The sequence below is a fragment of the Falco cherrug genome, chromosome 12 (genome assembly GCF_023634085.1).
Source record: "Falco cherrug isolate bFalChe1 chromosome 12, bFalChe1.pri, whole genome shotgun sequence".
In the NCBI taxonomy this organism is placed as follows: domain Eukaryota; kingdom Metazoa; phylum Chordata; class Aves; order Falconiformes; family Falconidae; genus Falco; species Falco cherrug.
The window spans coordinates 8291023-8309945 of NC_073708.1; the positions used below are offsets into that span (position 1 = coordinate 8291023).

At 38.3% G+C, this 18923-nt stretch overlaps 1 protein-coding gene across 1 annotated transcript; it reads left to right on the forward strand.

The window, feature by feature from the left end:
• The first annotated feature begins 5 nt into the window (after window positions 1-5).
• On the forward strand, window positions 6-18635 carry FIRRM (FIGNL1 interacting regulator of recombination and mitosis). The gene is made up of 24 exons (XM_055724366.1): window positions 6-186; window positions 728-767; window positions 1455-1543; window positions 2772-2876; window positions 3429-3569; window positions 4534-4696; window positions 5074-5158; window positions 5714-5852; window positions 6321-6401; window positions 7391-7455; window positions 8884-9032; window positions 9882-9990; window positions 10509-10695; window positions 11786-11868; window positions 12244-12295; window positions 12629-12722; window positions 13403-13584; window positions 14269-14391; window positions 15316-15411; window positions 15855-15968; window positions 16408-16512; window positions 16796-16876; window positions 17640-17753; window positions 18045-18635. Exons 1-24 carry the CDS (start codon window positions 88-90, stop codon window positions 18228-18230), a joined length of 2682 nt encoding a protein of 893 aa, XP_055580341.1. The 5' UTR covers window positions 6-87; the 3' UTR covers window positions 18231-18635.
• The last annotated feature ends 288 nt before the right edge of the window (window positions 18636-18923 follow it).

Consider the following 18923-nt stretch of genomic DNA (forward strand, 5'->3'; position numbering starts at 1 on the left):
CGGGGCGGCTGCTGGGGCTGCTGGGATTGCGGAGGTAACTTTTTCCCGCCGCCGCTGTCCTCCCGTGAGGTGTGTGGAGTCAGCGCTATGTCCCAGACAGATCGCGAGCTGCTCTTGCAAGAGCTGGGAGGTTGGGATTGGGATCTCTGCCGCCGAGAGATGCCCACCGTTCTTCCCAGGCTTCTTATATCCTTCCTGGGCGGGTGGTTGGGCTGCTGGGTGGTTGTGGGGAAGCATCCCGAAACGGCGGGGGGGTTGTGGGGGCGTGCCTCCTGCAGCCTTGCATAGTTAGAGCGAAGACATCCGTGGGGGGGGAAAGCGGTGCAGTCTTTGTAAGGGGCAGACACAGGGCAGAAAAGCTAGATGCTGGGCGTTTTACTGGAAATAAGAACGGTCCTTCATTGAAATAAAAGATTCACGGTAGAAAATAGTGGTTTTCATTTAGCACTGTAGGTAGCTCCTCCCCAAACAAAACAAAAAACCGACATAAAACCAATCAAAAAACCACCCCAAGATGTACTCACCAATACGCTAGAAATATTCGTGCTGATGGCGTGAGTACTGAGGTACATGAGCCTGCATCGGTTATGAAGCATCCCTGCCTATTTCATGTGATGGGTGAAGCGTATGTGGGACAGTGAGAGAGAAGCCACGGTGACAGCTGCAGATGTTTTAAAGATGCAACTGTTACAGCAAAATGAGTTTGAGTTTCTTTAACGTTTTTTACTCTATGTATCAAGAGTCTGAAGACTGGACTGAGCATATTCGTAAGTAGTGACCAAGAAGTGCCTCTTCCTATGGGTTGTTGTATTGCAATTGCATTATAAATTCTGTGTTATTTAAAAATACTTATGCTATAACTTGTGAGTTTCATGGTCATCAGCAATCTTGCTGGACCTTGCATGTTACACAAATTGCATGTTGAATAAGTTTGAAGAAAGTCCATGAAGAAGTTATGCATGCAAGGCTGCTTTTTCCTTCCCGCTACTGATTATTAGACACTTCAAAGAAGGGTTCTTTTTCATCATGTATTTTATTGTCTTTTTGGCCATTATCTTATAGGTGGAAAAACTCTTGTAATACTTGATAGTGGTAAGAAAATGAGGCTGGTATGTAATAAAGTTGAATATTAGTGCCAGCCAGCACATTAAATGTGCGACTATTTGCAGTTTGGAATGTTCTAGTTCCATGGGCAAACAATTGTGCTCAGTCTTCAGCTGAGTAGTCAGTCAGGTGTGATGATATTATTGATGGGTTTATACATGTAAGAGACGTTACTGTTACTTGATTTTTTGTATAATAAATGTGTGGCAAATGTTGTGTTGCTGCTTTCAAAATCAAATACCTGATCTGTTTCTGCTTGGTGCAGTTCTTTGTTTCATCTGATAGGTTGCTGCGTATTTCTGATAATGACACATTGTTCTTCTATAGCATTTAAATGCTTTGCTTTGCAGGTGTTCTGAGGATCCTGACTGAAATGTTTTTGCCCCATATCAGCCTTGCAGATTTGGAAGAAACTTTTTTCTCAAAAGTATTACCAAAGGTATGACAGCTTCAATTAAATGTGGAATTTTCAGTTGGTCCAGTGCTAAAACCTGCTTAGAACACAGAGATTCTTTTTTGAGGTCACACAATATAATTATTGGTTTGGGTACGATACTTGAAATTAAAATTTTACCCTTTAACAGTTTTATCGATTTTGTTTTGGGTTGTTTCTGAGATTGTTACCATTCTTTACAGTGGGGAGAGGATTGAATGTGCAATGTAATAGTTTCTCCATTCAGTGGTAGAACTGGTTTTTATTTCTTTTTGAGAAGATTGAGCTTTTTGTGAAATGACCATGGTGGAGAATTTTTATGTGAGGTAGCCTCCCAGGACAAAAATGCTGAAGAACTCAATGCTCAGATATCATGAATAAATGTTGTGAAATATGTTAATAATATAGTGAAAAACTTTTAGACCATACTGACCTAAGATAAATTCTTTTTTTTTTTGATTAAATGATGGAGAATTTTGTGCTATAGTTGTATGAAAATTCTTCAGTGTTTACATTTTAAATGAAGTAGAGCAAAGCCAAGTTACTGATCTAAGTTTCAAGGCTCAGCTTGTGTATTTTAAGAAGCCAATAAAAATGGCCACTTGATTTCCATTTCGCTTATTTTATGTCCTGCAGCAGATCTTGGAGGTTACAAGAAAAATGGCTCCTAACAAGCCTGTGCTGAACAAGGATTGCCGTACCATACCTATTTATGTTGTATCCTGCACGTGCCTGGAAGCACCTCACTGTCTTTTGCGGTCTCAGCAGTAACACTTGTCAAATATCCAGGGACCTCAACTAAATTATTGTTGTTTGTAGGTCATAGACTTCATTTTTTTAATGTATTCAAAATGTTAGTGATCATTCTCAACAAAACCACAAATTTTCTGAGACTAAATAAAAATCCTTTTTAAAACAATGTGTAAAAAAATCTTTGGTAGAATGAGGTATATATATTTCAAGTAAATTAGCTGAGAAGTTTGTTTTACTAACAGATTTTTAGGAAAGATAGCAGCTAGTATAGCTTCTGTCTATAATTTGGGAAAACCCTAAGATGGCTTCTTCATATATCACATTTTATGATTCAAATGCTAGAAGACATGATTTTCTCCTGTGAGTTATCGCAGTAGCCGGTGACTCCATGCCAAGGAAGCAAGCAGTTAAGAGAATAGTGTTACTATTTGCATGTGTATGTTTATAAATAAAATGTTTAAGTTTTGTTTTGTTGTGACAGACTCTACAGTTATTTGATAACTTGATGTATGAATTATCCACCGAGGCAAAAGGATTAACCAGCCAGAATACAGAGTTATGCAGTACTGTAAGGAATCTTCTGCAGGCAAGTCCCATGAAATAAGCTGCCAAAGGAGTGTTTACATTATTCTTTGATTTTTACCTAAAATTACAAGTTTTTTAGAATATTTTTACCACCTACTAACTAGATGGCTAAAATGTTATTTGATGTTCCTTTGCAGTTGAAACTCAATTAACATTTTGTGAATGATTTGATAACATCTAGCATGTGATGCTAATCATAATTAAAAAAAAAAAATCTCAAATTCTGCTTAATTTCCTAATGCAAATGTATTGTGATTCTCCCTGCTTAAAGAGTGAACCTGGCACCTGGTTATACAGTCACTTAATTCTGAGTTTTAAAATTTTTGTAAGTTGAGAAGAGTAGTCAAAAGAAATAATGAAGCTTTCAAAAAATATATGGTATCAGAGAAAAACTCTGGAATTGCTTGATATGTTATGGTGCTTCATTCATCTTTATATGCAAAGAACAGTGAACTTTAAAAGCTATAAAAATCTAGGTGCAATTCATCTAAGAAAACAGGCTTTTGAAATCATTGCAGGGGTGAAAAACGTTGTTGTTTATTCTTGCTTTAAGACTATGGTGCAGCTCTTGGAAACTCTGACCGGTTGTGTACGATACATCTGCACACTTCAAGAGTGCGTGCCTCTGGAGAGTATCCGCACCCTTCCATCCTCGGTTCTTCATATAATAAAGAACACATTTACACACTGCAAGGTAGGGCTGTGTTAGAAGGAGAAAAATTCTTACGCTGGCTGGCTTTTAGGAAACACTCACTTTGTAAGAACATCGTATTTTGAAGTAATACTGTTGTGGCATTATTTTTTTCAATTTAAATTTAGTTCTTAAATTTTTTATTCAGTGCCCAAGTACAAGATTATTTTCAGCTGTCTGACTGGGTAGTGAAAGGCCCAGACTGCGCTATTTCTGTATTTTGCATCAATATCAGTTGAACGTTGTGTTTATGAATGTAGGCTCTCTGTGATACCTGTGCACTTCTGATAGCTGCGATATTTTCAGAGCTACAAATGGTTACCAAAATGGTGCTACTTACTTTATTCCTATGCAAGTTCCACAGTGGATTGAAAGTTGAGGTTAGGATGTTTATGTTGGTTATGATGAGTAATGTCTTATCAGGTTTCATGTCTGGATTTGCAGATGCAACAGTAATTCCCTCTAGAGCAGTAAAAATAAAACAAGCTCATCATAAGGACACAATAGCTTTTGGTTGGCCTTCATTTTCACTTTTCAGTTTGTCTTTCCTATGGGAACATTTACATCAGTTTTCCATGTCAGGAGTCAAATGCAGGTGCCATACCTTTATCCAAAGGTTAAGATTTGGAATGCTGCTTCCTTTGTTGCTAACATTGGACTGTTTTGTTCAGAAATACGATCTTAGGCTCATATATTGAGGCCTAACACAAAGCCTGCTAAACTCCCTAGAGCCAGGCAGACTTCATTAGTTGATGAAGCTGCAGGTGAATAGCATTTTATGTTTAGCAAACAGGAGTCAGCAGCAGAAGCTACAGATTGGGCTGTGTATTGAAGTAGGTATGTCCGTGCCTTGTTCTTTTTTCCAGTGAAATGTGTGACAAAGCTGTCGGTATTTTCAGCATGTGAAACATCAGACTGTGATTCCTGAACTGGTTTTTATAAACGTCTTCTTCCCTGTTTCCTACAGGACAGTGAATCATTGTACTGTGGGCATCTGCACTTGATTTCTGACCTCCTACAAGCTATGTTCAAGGAAACTTACTCTCTTCAGAAGCAGCTGATGGAACTACTTGATATGATTTCCATGGGCTCTGCCTCTACTGAAGATAACGTCACAGATATGGTGTCAGGTATATGTGCATCTAACATTTTTTTAGTATTGCTCAGTCTTTTTTTTTTTTTTTTTTCTTATAGAGAGGTATGTTTGAATTTTTAAAACAGGGTTCTGGGCATGCTGACATCCTGACCAGCCTTTCAGACAGCACTGTGTTAAAGCTTGAAATATTTCAGTTTTTCTCCTGAAACTTTCTCTGTGGGGTGGGGCATGCTGTGTAGGTTTGTAGGAAACGGGCAGCATCTAAGCACTCGGCCAAGTTTCCTGATTCTGTGTTAGTGTGATGGTATTTTCTTAGTGCTTGTGGTTGCTGCTGTTTTCCTAGGAGCAGCGTAGCTGTGAACTCATGAAACAGACTTCACTCAGTTGTTGCTGTTATTAATTCCTCTGTAGTAATCCACACTGTGCTGGAGATATGCGCTGTCATTTCTGATATGGACCATGCTCTTCATGCCAATACGTGGAAGTTCATAGTCAAGTATGTCACTGAACTCTTTGGATTTTATTGTAATATAAACAGACTGTAATCTTAAATAACCAGTGTTTCAATAGCTTTACGTTCAGAGTTTCAAATAAAATTGAAATTAGAGATTTCAGTTTAGCTATTTAGCTGATAAGTACATTTAGAAATTTAATTTAGGTACTTAGCTAGTATAGTATTAAAGGCCCTGAAGGTAGTTAGGAATTGTGCATGAAAAGTAATAGAAGCTTGTCTTTTGGATTACAATGCAGAAGAAAATCTGAAACACCATCATCTGAATAAATAATCTTAAGAGGCCTGACCTACAGTTTTGTAAGAGTTTTTGACTTGAGTTGTGCTGTCTTGCACTTTCATCCTGCCTTTCCTCTGTGTTTTACTTGTGGCTATGAAGAGGGTTGTTCTCTAAATTTCTGATTTCAGTGTACATTGATGTTGCATCAATTAGTGTTACATAAAAGCCTAAATTGAAGAATTAGTTGTTTGGATTTGTACTAACTCATTGCATGCTGGCTTCTGACAATTAAATACCTGATTATATTCCTACTTTTTTAGGCAAAGCCTGAAGCATCATTCTCTGCTGCAGCACCATCTGAAACACAGTGACATCCTTGGTGGCCTGTGCAAGGACACTCTATTTTCTTTTCACTCCTGTTTGCAGCTGGCTGAGCAAATGAAGATGTCAGAGATACAGGTGAATCAAAAAGCTCCCAAAGCTGCCATCAAACTTGAGGAGGATAAATTCTTTGTTCTGTATTATTGCTTGGAGTGGTTTGGGTTTGGTTTATTGGGTTTTTTTCACTTCCTGTAGTAGGCAGAGTATGTAGTCCTTTTGAAACCAAGTGAAAAAACGTAACTTTGTTTAGATTGGGGATGTTTTAGCAAGGCACTGAAAAAAAGTTTCCACCATACTCTATGGAAATGTCTTTTATTTCCTAAACTGACAACATCCTAAGGTCAATCAAAAGATAACATTGCAATTCTGAATATTGCCACAAAAATGTTGAGGCCTACTGAAGATTTTTACAGTTTTTCTCTCATAGCTGTGGAGTCTGTAGAGAATCAAGTTTGAAATAGGTTTTAAACATTGTTAGCAATTTAACTTCATTTTTTTCTTGTATTACTCTGTATGTGAAGTTTTAGAGCTGCTTTTTTTGGGCAGGATGGTGCTGACCTCAGGCTGTTCCAGAAGACGGTCAAACTGTGTAGATTCTTTGCTAATTCCCTTGCACACTACACCAAGGTAGGTTTTAATACTTTAATTCTATGTTAGTATTAAACTAAAGCCTCTGGTCTGCAAATGGAATAATTTTGTACTGCATTGTATCTTAACAATTTATAACTATACCGTATGGGTGGTATAATTAACATCCACGCGTAACCTGCTTGTAGTTCTTCCACCTGTATATACTCAGAAGCCTAAGCAGGATTACTGCTGTGATTCAACGGAAAAGCAGACAGCATTAATAAGCTGTTACAAGCAGTGTCACTGAGGAGTGGGGTCCAGTCTTTACAGGCAGCCTTGAGACAGTGCAGCAGAAACTATCTGGAAGCATTAAGCAGATGAAACCTGTTGCCAGGTTGTTTCAGTTGCTTGTTTCAGCAACCGAAAACGATGTGGCGTTAGTAAGAAGAAGTGTCCGTGCACTTACTCTTGTTAGCTCTGACACTGATTTCTTGCTCTTTTCCTGGCCCTTTCACTTTGTTGCTGTGTTCTCTTTTTCTCATTATTAGAAGACATGCTGTAAATCTACCCGTTTTAAGAATGGATGTGAAAAACTTTTGCTCTTTAGGAATAGCACTGATGGTACATTCTGCATCTGTTGTGTTCCATGGGATAAAAGCAGGGGGGTGATTTTTTTTGTTGTGTTTTTTTTTTCTTCTGCACAAAACAAATAGCGCTGTGACATGATAAAGCAGCCTTACAGCGTGTATGAGACCACTTCAGATTTCTGTGGCTCTCTGACTATTACAAATGTACTTACCAATTTTTTTAAACATGCCTCTAAATTTAGCCAGTTCACCTACAATATATATACATGTAGTGTAATTAGTCTTCGGAGCACTTTCTTTATTGTTTGCTTTGCACTTGTTTTGTGCTGTGGATTGTTAGAACTTAAGCAATTTTTGCAGTATAGTAGTTTGCACACCAGTATAGTAAAATGGAAAGGGAGTGTACTTAATCATGTATTTTATATTAAAAGTACCATTCAAAACTAATAATTTTTGCAGGAATTTCTTTCTTTCTTCTCTGATTTGTGTTCTCAATTACATCAGCTCTTTCTTCAGATATACAGGTAAGTGAAGTACAAATAATTGATTATTGATAGTATCTTAACATTTCCATCCTTCATTCTTAGTTTTTGAGATGTAAAAATACAATTCTTGTTCTAGAGCTGTTACCTTCCTTTTTTCATGTACGGAAAACTAAAATATATTTTTAATAAATTGGGCATTTTTGTGTGATACTAATTACCTTAACCCCGTTTTTGATGAGTGTCCAGTATTGACAAACCACTGACTTTGTTGCAATACCTTACGTCAACATTTCTTAACAATTTATGTGCAGAATATGCAGATTATCTTGGGCACTGGGTCTATTTATGCAAGTTGAAAATTCTTGTTCCTGAAGTCAAAATTCCCCAAGGTAGGATTTGCCCTTTAGTCACCTTGAAATGAAGCAATTAGGCAGGGTTAAAACTGAGCAACCCAGCAGTGTACCTTCCAGTTTGAAACAGATTGTTTTCAATCTCTAAGACAAAGTACAGAAACATTTATCCTGAAGGGAGAGAGCATCAGAAACAGAGCATTCTGAAATTTTTCATAGCTTTACTGTTGTGTTTATAATCTTGTGAAATTTCACGAAAGGACTCTGTGGTTCTCTCGTAAGCAAGCACTTAAACATTATGCTTGTGAAGCCTAACAGTCTGCAAGTGGCTGACTGTTTTTCTTTCGAAAGTTTTGTTGTTTTTGCTGCAACAGTGGGGAAGAATAGTGGAAAGTGGACTTGATAATCGAGGGCTGATTTCAGTCATTCTTTTGGAATTGAAACCAGGTTCTGTGGTGAGATGTGCACATGAGTTCACTACGTGTTTCACTGCAAGGTCAGGTGGATTTTTTTTATGAGTTTCCTTTTCTAACTTTACTTACATTGTAGATCTTTTTCAAGTGGAAGGTTGTGAAATTTTATTCACTCAGCAAAACTGAGCAGGATTTTTGAGTAGGAAGCATTTTTACAGTCAGTAAGTTGTAAGAGAGGTTTTCATTTAATGAATTCCTTTGTTTTATACTCCTTTTTTTCTTCTATTGCTCAGGGTCTTTTTTCTCTTCAAAGAAATTTTGGTACACTTTTATTAGTGTCATGTGTTAGATCAGTGCTATCACATTTATGACCATCAAATTGTGTATACAGGTGTTTTCTTGTTTTTTCATTGCTTGACTTGTTTGTGATTCAGTGTAGTTCTTCTTAGGTGTGTTATGTATTTTACATGTATTTTCCATGAGCCTGTAAGATTTTCTTTCAATGTTTCATAAAATACTTGATTATGGTGTTTAGTTTAATGAGTGAATGCAGAGTTGTAACTCTCAGGCTACAATACATACTCTAAAATGGGGAGCCTTTTATTTCACAATAACAAGGAAATAATGAATTTGCCTTTTTGTAGTTCTTTTGAAAAACGTTACTGAGAATGCTATTGTAACTTTTTTTTTCTGGCCCCCCTTAGCAAATTTCCTCCCAGTCTCTATGCTCCAAACATCTTAGAAGTTCATCGAGATGAAATATCCCGGGTTTTTCTTGTGGCTCTGGACCCTCTCATCAACCAGCTGCTTCCCTTTAGCCCTTTTATGGAGCAAGTGTTAAGTGAAAAGTTAGGTGGGTTTAAAATACAGCTACTGCTGCTATAGTACTATGTAAGCGTCTGAGGGATCAGGGCTGATATTTTGACTTTATGGACTATCAGTTGTATTCTGATTTGCTTGGCTCTGATTGTTTTGAAAGTGCTATGATATAATCACTTGTGTGCTAGCTCAGATTAATTTTATAACCAATAGTTCCTGTTGAATGCATCTTTTCCAAAGTACTTACAATAACTTCATTATCAATCTGGTTAATAAAAATCCTATCAATTCTGCTGCTTTGTGTAATTTCAGTCCACGTTTGTCACAAACTTTCAAAGTAAGCTGAAATTTTTCTGCTCTTCTGTTGGTGGGGGGAAGACAGCTATTTTTTCCTAAATTATTTTCTGTGAAAAGTAGAATGCCTTCAAACTGGGAAATGATCATCTTTTTGTTACAACACGCCCCCCTCCCCAATTTCTGCCCTGACCAGTGTGTCAGAATTCTGAGATAGCAGACTTGCTTCTCTCCCGTATGCATACCCTGGCCTTGTGGTTATCCTAACACACTTAGAAGAAAACTTTGTGTTTTCAGTGTTTGAGACATCCCATGCTTTCAAGGAGACTGGATGCATAAGGCATCTAGATTGTAACTCTTTTGCAGCATCTTGCAGTGACAGTGTAAAACTGGAATATTTTAGATTTTGCCTGATTCAGTATATTGCATTTATTTTTCACTTCAAACAGAGTGTTCATGATGAAATGTTCCTTTTTTCCCAGCTGTCTGTGATTTTTTTGATTGTTTTACTAGGAACTTTTGTCATTTGTTTAAAAGCCAGTTTACACACAACCAAGGCAACTAGCATCACTTTTTAAAACTTCTACAGGTCTCCCTCCTGAGCAGCAGCTCCCCCAGTGTCTCATCCTGATTACCATAATGGACAAGCTGTCCACTCAGCCTGAAGAAGTGCAAACTCTCTGGAACACAGGAAAAAGGTACTAAAAAGGTTTTCCTTGTAGTTCTTCACCTCTTCATTACAGTAATCAGCCTATATGAGCAAACAGAGTGGCTCAGCTGCTGGGGTTTCCCTTGCAACTGTATAGTAACATGTCTTACTCTATGGATTCGTATCCTTGTGCTGTGAAAAACAGGATCTGATGTTCAGTGATTCAGCAGTGAAGGATACAGAACCATAAATGTCTTTGTTTTTTCAGGAAAGGAATGGTATTTAGAGTACATCCATGGTAGGAAGAGAGAGATGTATGTAATTTGTTGATACTTCGTCTTGCATTTTTATGCCTAAACTCTCTTAATAATCACCTGAATTTGTAAAAGAGGAAGATAGGAATGGAAATTTCATGTAAAAGCACTGAAGTTACTGCCATTGTTTCTGGTCAAAGACAAAGATTCTGTACTTCAGATGTTGCTTGCAGGATTTGGGATTTGCAAATCTGTAACCCAGCTGTGTTTCTCCACCAAACCCCACCTTCTTTTTTTTCTTTTACCCTTGTAGCCTGTCTTTGTTTTCAGCTCTCTTCTTCAGTTTCCAGCAATGTTCTGCCGAGCTTTCTCTCCCTGTTTGTTTGCCAGAGGTGATCAGTACAGGACAGCCAGCAGTTCCCATCACCCTCTATCACTATGTCTGTGTCCACCTGTGCTCCTTCATTGCTTCCACACTCCCATCACACTTTCCTCAGCTGGTAAGATATTTTTTTTTTTGCTTATCACCTTCTCAGCTGTTGTGATGCATAGATACTGTTTAAAAAAGGAGTTCTTTCTAATGATCTAGCTCTGAAGAGATGCTTAGGTATGAAGTTCTGTAGAAAGGAGCTGGGATACAGTTACATGACTGGCGTTCAATTATAAAGCAAATGTCACTTGTGGGAAAGGGGAAAATAAAGCTTCATATAAGTTCTTGAGAACCTCTGTGGCGTTGGAAATTTTTGTTCTTTTTGGGAGGAGGGGAGCTCAAGTTGTTATAAAAGTTCAGCGCCTTCTTTTCTGCAGTATTCAACTTGTATTAAATTTACCTGGATTTTTTAGTCTATACTGTGAAGTAATAAAGTGACATTTAATATTTAAATACTAAATAAATACATATTAAATAGATATATGTTAATTACATAAAAATAAATAGATTATGTTGTTGTATTCCAGCTAATAACATGCCATAAAATAATAAGTAGTATATTTTTTTACTTCAGAGGAGTATTCAGGGCTTTGATTAAGGTTATATAATGTTTTAGAAGTTTTTCACTTTTTACTGCACATAGACAAAAGAACCTCTAGATAAATGTTAACCTTTGTAAAATTAAGAGCAGTCACAAAAACTATAGCTCTAATTTAGTTTTTCTTTTTCTGAATGCTACATTCCTCTTTCAGATAAAATTTGTGTTCCGAAAAGAGGGACAAGTTTTATTTGGTTTTCAGTAAACTGCTAATAAAGCTGGCAAGGACATTGGCAATACATTGCTTTTAAAATAAAAACAACAAACCCATAGAGTTGCCTTGTGAAGAAGGGATGCACATGATGGAATGTTTTGAAAAATGAAGGATTCTCAGCCCACTGAAATGGATGTACATAGTATGCATCGAAGTATGCAAAACTAAAGGTGTAGCTGCTTGCTTGATGGTGTAGCTGAAGACAGAGTGTGAAAATGAGTTCTTAAAACGTTTTAGATTTGGATAAGCTGAAAATCCTGCTAGGTTTTTTGATAATTAGTGGAGTAAAAGTAATAGTAGGCCTGCAGTCTGTTTCTGCGTGAATTTACATACATACTTTCTCCTCAGGAGTATGCTCTGCTGGATGCTGTGCTGGGTTCTAGTATGATCACATCTCTGCTGGCAATGGACTCATGGTGCTTCCTTGCCCGGTAAGATTTTTTTTGTTACAGGTCAAGCAGGATTTCCAGAGATCCAGTTAGTTCTGTTGTATATAATTCCTTGAGGAGTTTTTTTAAAGACAAAATTGTCCCATAATTGGATTCTTTTCAGATATAGAGCATAGTTTGAAAATTAGAAGCAGAAATGGCTTAGCTATTTTTACATTCATGCACGCAAGGGGGACATACCTTTTCTATTATTTAATAATTGGTTTTTGGAATGGTTCTCACAAGTAAATTGTGTCTGTGCATATAAAGTTTAAATATGTTAAAGGAAATGGCCATCTCTCAGACAAGATTTATGATATTTAGTCTGTAAAAGAGCAGGAAGTACAGACTCACAAGCTTCCATCTCTCACATTCTAGATATGGAACAGCTGAACTGTGTGCTCACCACGTTGTTGTGATCGCCCACTTGGTAAGAACTACAAGGATGTTTGCAATTTGGCACCAGTTTTAATCCTAGTCCTACTAGCAAACTTTCTAAATGAGCAAAGACAGGTATTTCATTTTTTTTCCAAATCCAAACTGCGTTTGGGTTAATAATTAGCAATAGCAGTACTGTGAAAATACAAAACAATATGCTGAGGATTTCCAGCATGTCCTGCATTGTTTTATTTAGACTGTTACTGCTGTGATCCCACGTAGCAGCTCTCGGAACGTTCTGTATAGAATTCATTTGCTGAGTGGTGATTTTTTCCTTAATTTAATTAGATTCATTATCTTTTATTTTAATTTTATCCTAATTCAGATAAAGTCTTGGCCCAGTGACTGTTACCAGGTCTCTGCCTTGGGTGTTCTGCTGAGGCGTATGCTGTTCTTAATGGCTCCAGATCATCAGGCAAGTATAGCACCAGCATCTTCTGTCCTTAATAGAAGAGATTTGAATCAGTGGCCTGTGTTAAAATACCCTCTTTCAGTTCTTCAGAAATGACAAGGTGTTGAGTGCTTGCTTGCTGTACTTGATATTGTACTTGTTGCTACTTTGTCACAGCAGATCCCAATTTGTGCAGGTGTGCTTTTTAAAATAAGAGGCACATACACCTTTTGTAAGAGTGGTCTTACGAAGTGGTGAAGAAGTCATTTTTTTGACCAAGTATGAAAACAGCACATCTCCCAGATTTGCTGAGACTGTATGTCCTGTCCTTGCATCTGCAGCTGGCGTTCATCAGTGTTCTCATGTCATCAGATACAGAGTAGTATCCTTTCCTGTTAGTGCCTCTCTATTTCCCTTGGAGGGGCTAAAGCTCTTTCTTCTGGTTGCTAGGGGCATTGCTTCAAGCAGCTGAAAGAGTAAGTTGCTTAGTCATTCTGATGTCCTATATGTGATGGTGGAGGTAGCAGTTCTAGAAGGTTTTTATATAAGAAGTTTTATTTTATTTAAATTAAAGGTTTTACACAACTTTATTCTCATGTAATATTTGAAAAGGTAACTGGTAGTACATTTTGGTTGCTCAACTTTCTAACAGATTATCAAATTGTCTTCCAGTCTGTTTAATTCTTGTTAACTTCTGTTTGCAGGTAGAATTTGCTCATAAGTTTCTTCCAGAAGAGGTGGAGAACTTGCCTGTGTGGCAGCACTTATCCCTCAAGGCCCTGAATCCTGATCTGAGGAAACAAGTGGCATGTCAGCTCTGTGTGGCAGGGCTCGCACAGTGCAGGCGATGGCTGAATAGCAGCCGCATTCTGGGAGAGCTTCAATCTGTGGTAAAGGAGATGTCATTCTTTTTGTAAAAAAACATGTGAACTCTGGATTTCCAAACTATAAGGATTCTGTTCCTGCCACCTCAGTTCTGTTTTTCTGTGTGTTGCGCAGCTTTTTTCCATGCTTAATTGGCATATGCCTGAGCAAGAACTCTCATTTTAATGTTTTCTCCTAGTACACAACACCTTAGGACCCTCTAGTCTGAGGGTGTCAGTAAAGGTCTTGTGGTTTATTAGTTATTCTAGTTGTTAGCTCTCTGGGTGAGTAAATGTATTTTTCTTTAGAAATTCTGATTTATATTACGTCATACAATTATTTTTAAGTTTTGGAGTCCTGGCTGGTTTTATGCAGCATTAAATCTGAAAGATGCTCACTGGTCTCCTGGGCAAAGGAGTGTGAGAAACCAGAGACTTCCACATGAAGTATCTGCTGCCAGCTTTCGCCTGCTAATGTAGTGTAATTTCACTACAGCGCTGTGTGAAACTCACAGAAGTAACGGATGGTTTCCTTGCTTTGGAAGCTTTATTGGCCAGTGGCCTGGTGGATTAGCTGTACTGTACAGCTGATGCAGCACATTGGGCTTCTTGCCATCTTGTATCATTTTAAATGTTTGATATGAGCCTGGGGGTTTGGTTTGTTTTAAATGTAATTTTTTTTGGTCTTACTAATACATTTTTTCCTACTAGAATACTGCCCTTTCTGTCCTGTTGGCTGCATGCAGTTTTGCTGATGACACTCTGGAGGCAGAACTTCAGGCATCTGTCTTGGAAGTGCTTGGTCAGTTCTGGACTTTTCTGCAGGCTAAGCAGGTAAGAGAATTTGCTGCTCCAATGATGAAAGCACGAGGTCTCTGGGAGGCTGGTGCTGTATCATCATGTGTTTGTTACTAAGTTGTTTTACTTGGATTGGACCATTTGTGTAAAGCACAGTGTAACTGTGCTTCCCATGTGCTGTCAGCTGGTTTGTGTATTAGGCAGGTGCCTGCTCTGGGAAGTGGAGTTTGAATTTTCCTGAATGTTAAATATATTGGCACCTTCTTACTCTGTTACTTGGTGTCAGATTCAGACTTGCTTAACAAGAAGTCTGAAATACCTTATTCTGATTCATACCAGTTACAAATGTGGCTTATTTTAAATGTTCATTAGCATGTGAACAAAACTCATGGTGATCTAATTAGAACATAGCTTGTTAGCACATGAAAACCCATAGAGCTAGTAACCTTCCTCCTGTATTTGAGAACAAGGGGGTAAGACGATGCCCTGGCGACTGTATACCTGTTCATGGCTGCAGTTGCAGTAAAGAAGAAAAGGATTGTCATGGTTCATACTCTGGATTAAAAAAGAAAGTCTGAGTGGGGGTGAAGAAGAGCCAACAATGTGCCCCTTCAGAAGTCTCTTCCAACCTCAGCCATTCTGTGGAGACATTTGGCAAATGATCAGTGAAAAGAAATAGTTCAGATAACCTTTAGCTGCTTATATTAGTGAGTGGAAGAAGGAGATAAGGAATAAGAAGTATTTTTAATAAAAATCAAAGAAAAGGGTGTTGTAAAATATGACTACCTAGAAGTATTTATATGACTGTTTTAATATTTGCTGCTGCTTACGATGTGGTGTTTTAGGTGTGTGAAGTTAAGCTAAGAATTTTGGAACACTACTGTAACTTTAAATTCTTTCTTAAGCAGTTATTCCATAAGCTAAAATGCAGTGTTACTAACATCTTGTGATCTATTGAAGGTCTCGGATGAGCCATGTCTCCAGCAGACACTGTGTTTACTACTTCACCTTTTGGAATTCTTTGTCCAAGCATTAGATGCGCAACCAATTACTCAGGTAAAAAAAAAAAAAAAACCCACAAAACAAAACCTTACAGATTAGGAATAATTTACTGCATGAAAACCAAGTTCTTTGTGATTTACTGAAATCTCAAATGAGTTATTTCATGGTCTGGCCTTCTCTTTAACACATGGAGGTTCCTAATTTTATTTCTTCCTTGATTACTTTCCTGGTCTTTAAACCAAGTATATGGCACTTTGCTTCTGAGACTCCCGTTACTCTCTAAGGTAATTGAGACATACGGATGTGCTGTAGAGAATGCTCATTGCTTTCTAAAATGCACACTGCAGCTTTATACTAGCCAGTTTTATTCAAGGTGTAGCATACCCCCTCCTGTTTTCAGTCCAGTTTTCTAAACTCAGTGTCCTGAGATTTAAGGGTGAGATGGTTTTCACCTGCAGTCTGTTCAATGGAGCTTCACTGGAGTTTGTTTTCTGCAGGTATTTGCACTGCAGTCTTCCCTTTTCCAGTTGGATCCCCCAGATCATGTTCGCCTAGCAATGGTGGATTTTCTCTCTTCTATGGGAAAGGTGTTTATACCACAAGAAGCACAGGTAAATATAATTGTGGCGTTAGTGAAATAATCTTGTCTTTTGATGACAAGATATGCTATTTACTTAAATATAAAGTTAATGGATCAATTTCATTAAATACATACAGGAGTGCCAGGGCTTAATCATCTGGGAAACTTGTTAATGGTCTAGAGCAGTTTTATTTTTCATCCAGACTTGCTGAGCGCATGTCAGATGCTTGGTTTATTCATTTGCTTGTTGCTTCTCACCAGTTATTCGGACTGATGTTTGAACCTCCAAGAAGAAAGAATAGAACATGTCACCTCCCTCATGGTGTTGTTTTTGTCAGACAGGGCAGTAGCACTCTCCTGTTTCACAAACCTGTGCCTTGACCTTAGAGTGAATCTTTAATAATTGATCATTATGGTAAGATATGCACAACTAACTCTTTGGAACTGATAGATATCTGTTCCTCTTTCAGAGGCAAGTTGTACCCCAGTTGTCGTGTTTGTTTGCTTCTCTGCTAGCTGACCAGACCTGGCTGATTCATCAGCACGCATTAGAGGCATTCACACATTTTGCAGAGGTAAGCATAGAAGAGCTCTGGATGCCTGTATTTGGCTCTGTTAACTTTTGTTGTACAAAAATTCTTCTGTCTTAAACGTTTGCTGCTCTTCACTAACCCATCTGGATCTTAGTATTACTTTTGATGTGCCATAGCATCTGTAATGAGGGCTCATGGAGCTGGAAGTGAAGGAAGATGAAGCACGGATTGGTTACACCAGAGAAGAGACTGTCACAGAAACATTTTTTACTTTGTTCCTTTGTAAATACAAATGTACTAAACTATTACTCAACATTTTTGGCAGGAAACAAGCCATGAAGATGTTGTTCCTCAGTGCCTTAATTCTGAAGAAATTAAGAACAAAGTTGTTAGTTTTCTGGCTAAGGTATGTATGTTTGAACCATTTTACTGCTTTCTTACTTGATGTTGTACACATCCATAGTAAGCAGTACACGGCCTGTGTCTATAACTGCGTTGTCTGCATGGTGATTAAATAAGTAAATTTAAAATTAATTGTTCTGTTAACTGGGATCTGGTTGAACTTTTCTACTTGCTTTAATCAGCAGAATTAACAACTGCCATTCCTGTACATGTTGCTCTGCCAGTACTTCTGAACTTCTGATTTTTCCCTTCTTGAACAACAACAAAAAGATTAAATTGCATATTGTTGTAAGCAGAGATGTTCTCTGTTAAAAAGACAGTGACTTCATATTCAGTTTGTGTGATTTCCTTCCCTGGTTCTCTTGGGTCAGTTTCTGAAAGCTAGATGAACATGTACGAAGCATCTTAGTCCCTTTTTGCATGTTATAAAAAATTCTCTTAGGAGCAGATGGCTGTTCAGGCAGAACATAAACAGTGGGAAAGAGGAGGTGGTTGTCATTGTGTAACCTAAGGCAGGGCTACCTGCATGAACCGTTTTTGACAAACAGATAATTAGCAAAAGAACTGATAGCTGCCAGTGATGCTACACTAAAGCTGTAGATAACTTCAGTCTCCTGCTCAGAAGAGTGCGCGAGAAGTCAGATTAATCTTGAACTGCATGTTAAGATCCCTGTCTCGCTCCCTCCCCTTTGTGGCATATAAATTGAGCCTGCAAAGGCCGGTAATGCTACCTTGGTTTAGTACCTCTCCTGTGGCTTTCCCCCTAGACAAGGCAAGTAGAAGAGACAACAGAAGCACGAACAGAACGCATGAAGCAAGAAAGGCTTACCTGCAGTGCACAGTTCATGAAAATGGATGGAAAACTGGAGTCAACAGGAGAGGTATGTGCACTTCTTTAACCTATCTGGGCTCCACTCAATTGCTGTCAGTTCTGGGAAGTCTCTAAAGAGGTTCAAGATGGTCTTGCTGCCTGCCATGGTTGTGTGCACACCTGGCCCTTAGTATTATAACCTGAATGCTCTGTTTTGCCTGCCAGCTGCAAAACTCTCACAAGGCAAGGGGAGTCACTTGCAGCTCTTCTTCCTTCTAAGGTTTTTTTTTGCATTTGGATGAAGACTGATCGCTTATGTAGAGCATTATAAATGATGTCTCCTGTTAACTTAAATCTGCAGCCTCTGGCAAAAAAAGCGTGTCACTCGCCCTCTGAGGAGGAGTATAAATCAGCAGTAGGCACGATGGAGGGGGCAGTGGAGGCTGTGAAGCTGCTGCTCCGGAAAGGGTCACCCCCTGCTTGGCTTGCGGTAAAACTGGAGACTCTACATACAGCTGTAGCTGACCTCAGAGACAGTGTACGGTAAGGTGCTCAACAGGTTTTAGAACAATAAACCAGCTCAGCTCCCTGCTCTGAGGGAAGAGATGCCTTTGTAGCTGTGATTACTGGAGAAGAAAAAACTGCCACGGGGCGATGCTCTGTGCCAAAATGAACTGAGGTGTGAGATACTTTCTTAATAACTGGCTGGAAGGACTGATCTATTTTAATGGACACTATTGTGCACCTGAGCTGTCATTTTGTATGTTGCTGATGTATAGCTTGCTCTTCTAAGCTACTGTATGGTGATAAACATGTCATGAGATTGTTTTGAATACTAAGATGTTTGAATCTGTTGTGAATGTAACAGTTACCTTTGTTCCCCTCATGTACAGGTGACCAGGCACTAGGTGTTTTTATCTTAATTTTAAAATACACAAGAATAACAGTTTAAGGCTCTGTACTGTTCTCTGAACATACCTCTGCCGCTGGGTTCTACTCCACACTATGGTCATCTTTTTTAAAAAATAATCTTTATTGGTCACAGTTAAGAGCAGAAAGAATGCTTAAGCAGTTTGTGTTCAGTGGTCCTTCACTGTATGGTTCCTAGCACCTCTTGTGCCATCCACTGACAGAACTATATGAACAGAAATAAATAAGTTGAGTAAACTGTACATTCATCTTAAAGTCATCTCTTAGCTACAAAGTTAAAATGAGCCATTTCTAAGGGCTTTACTTTTCT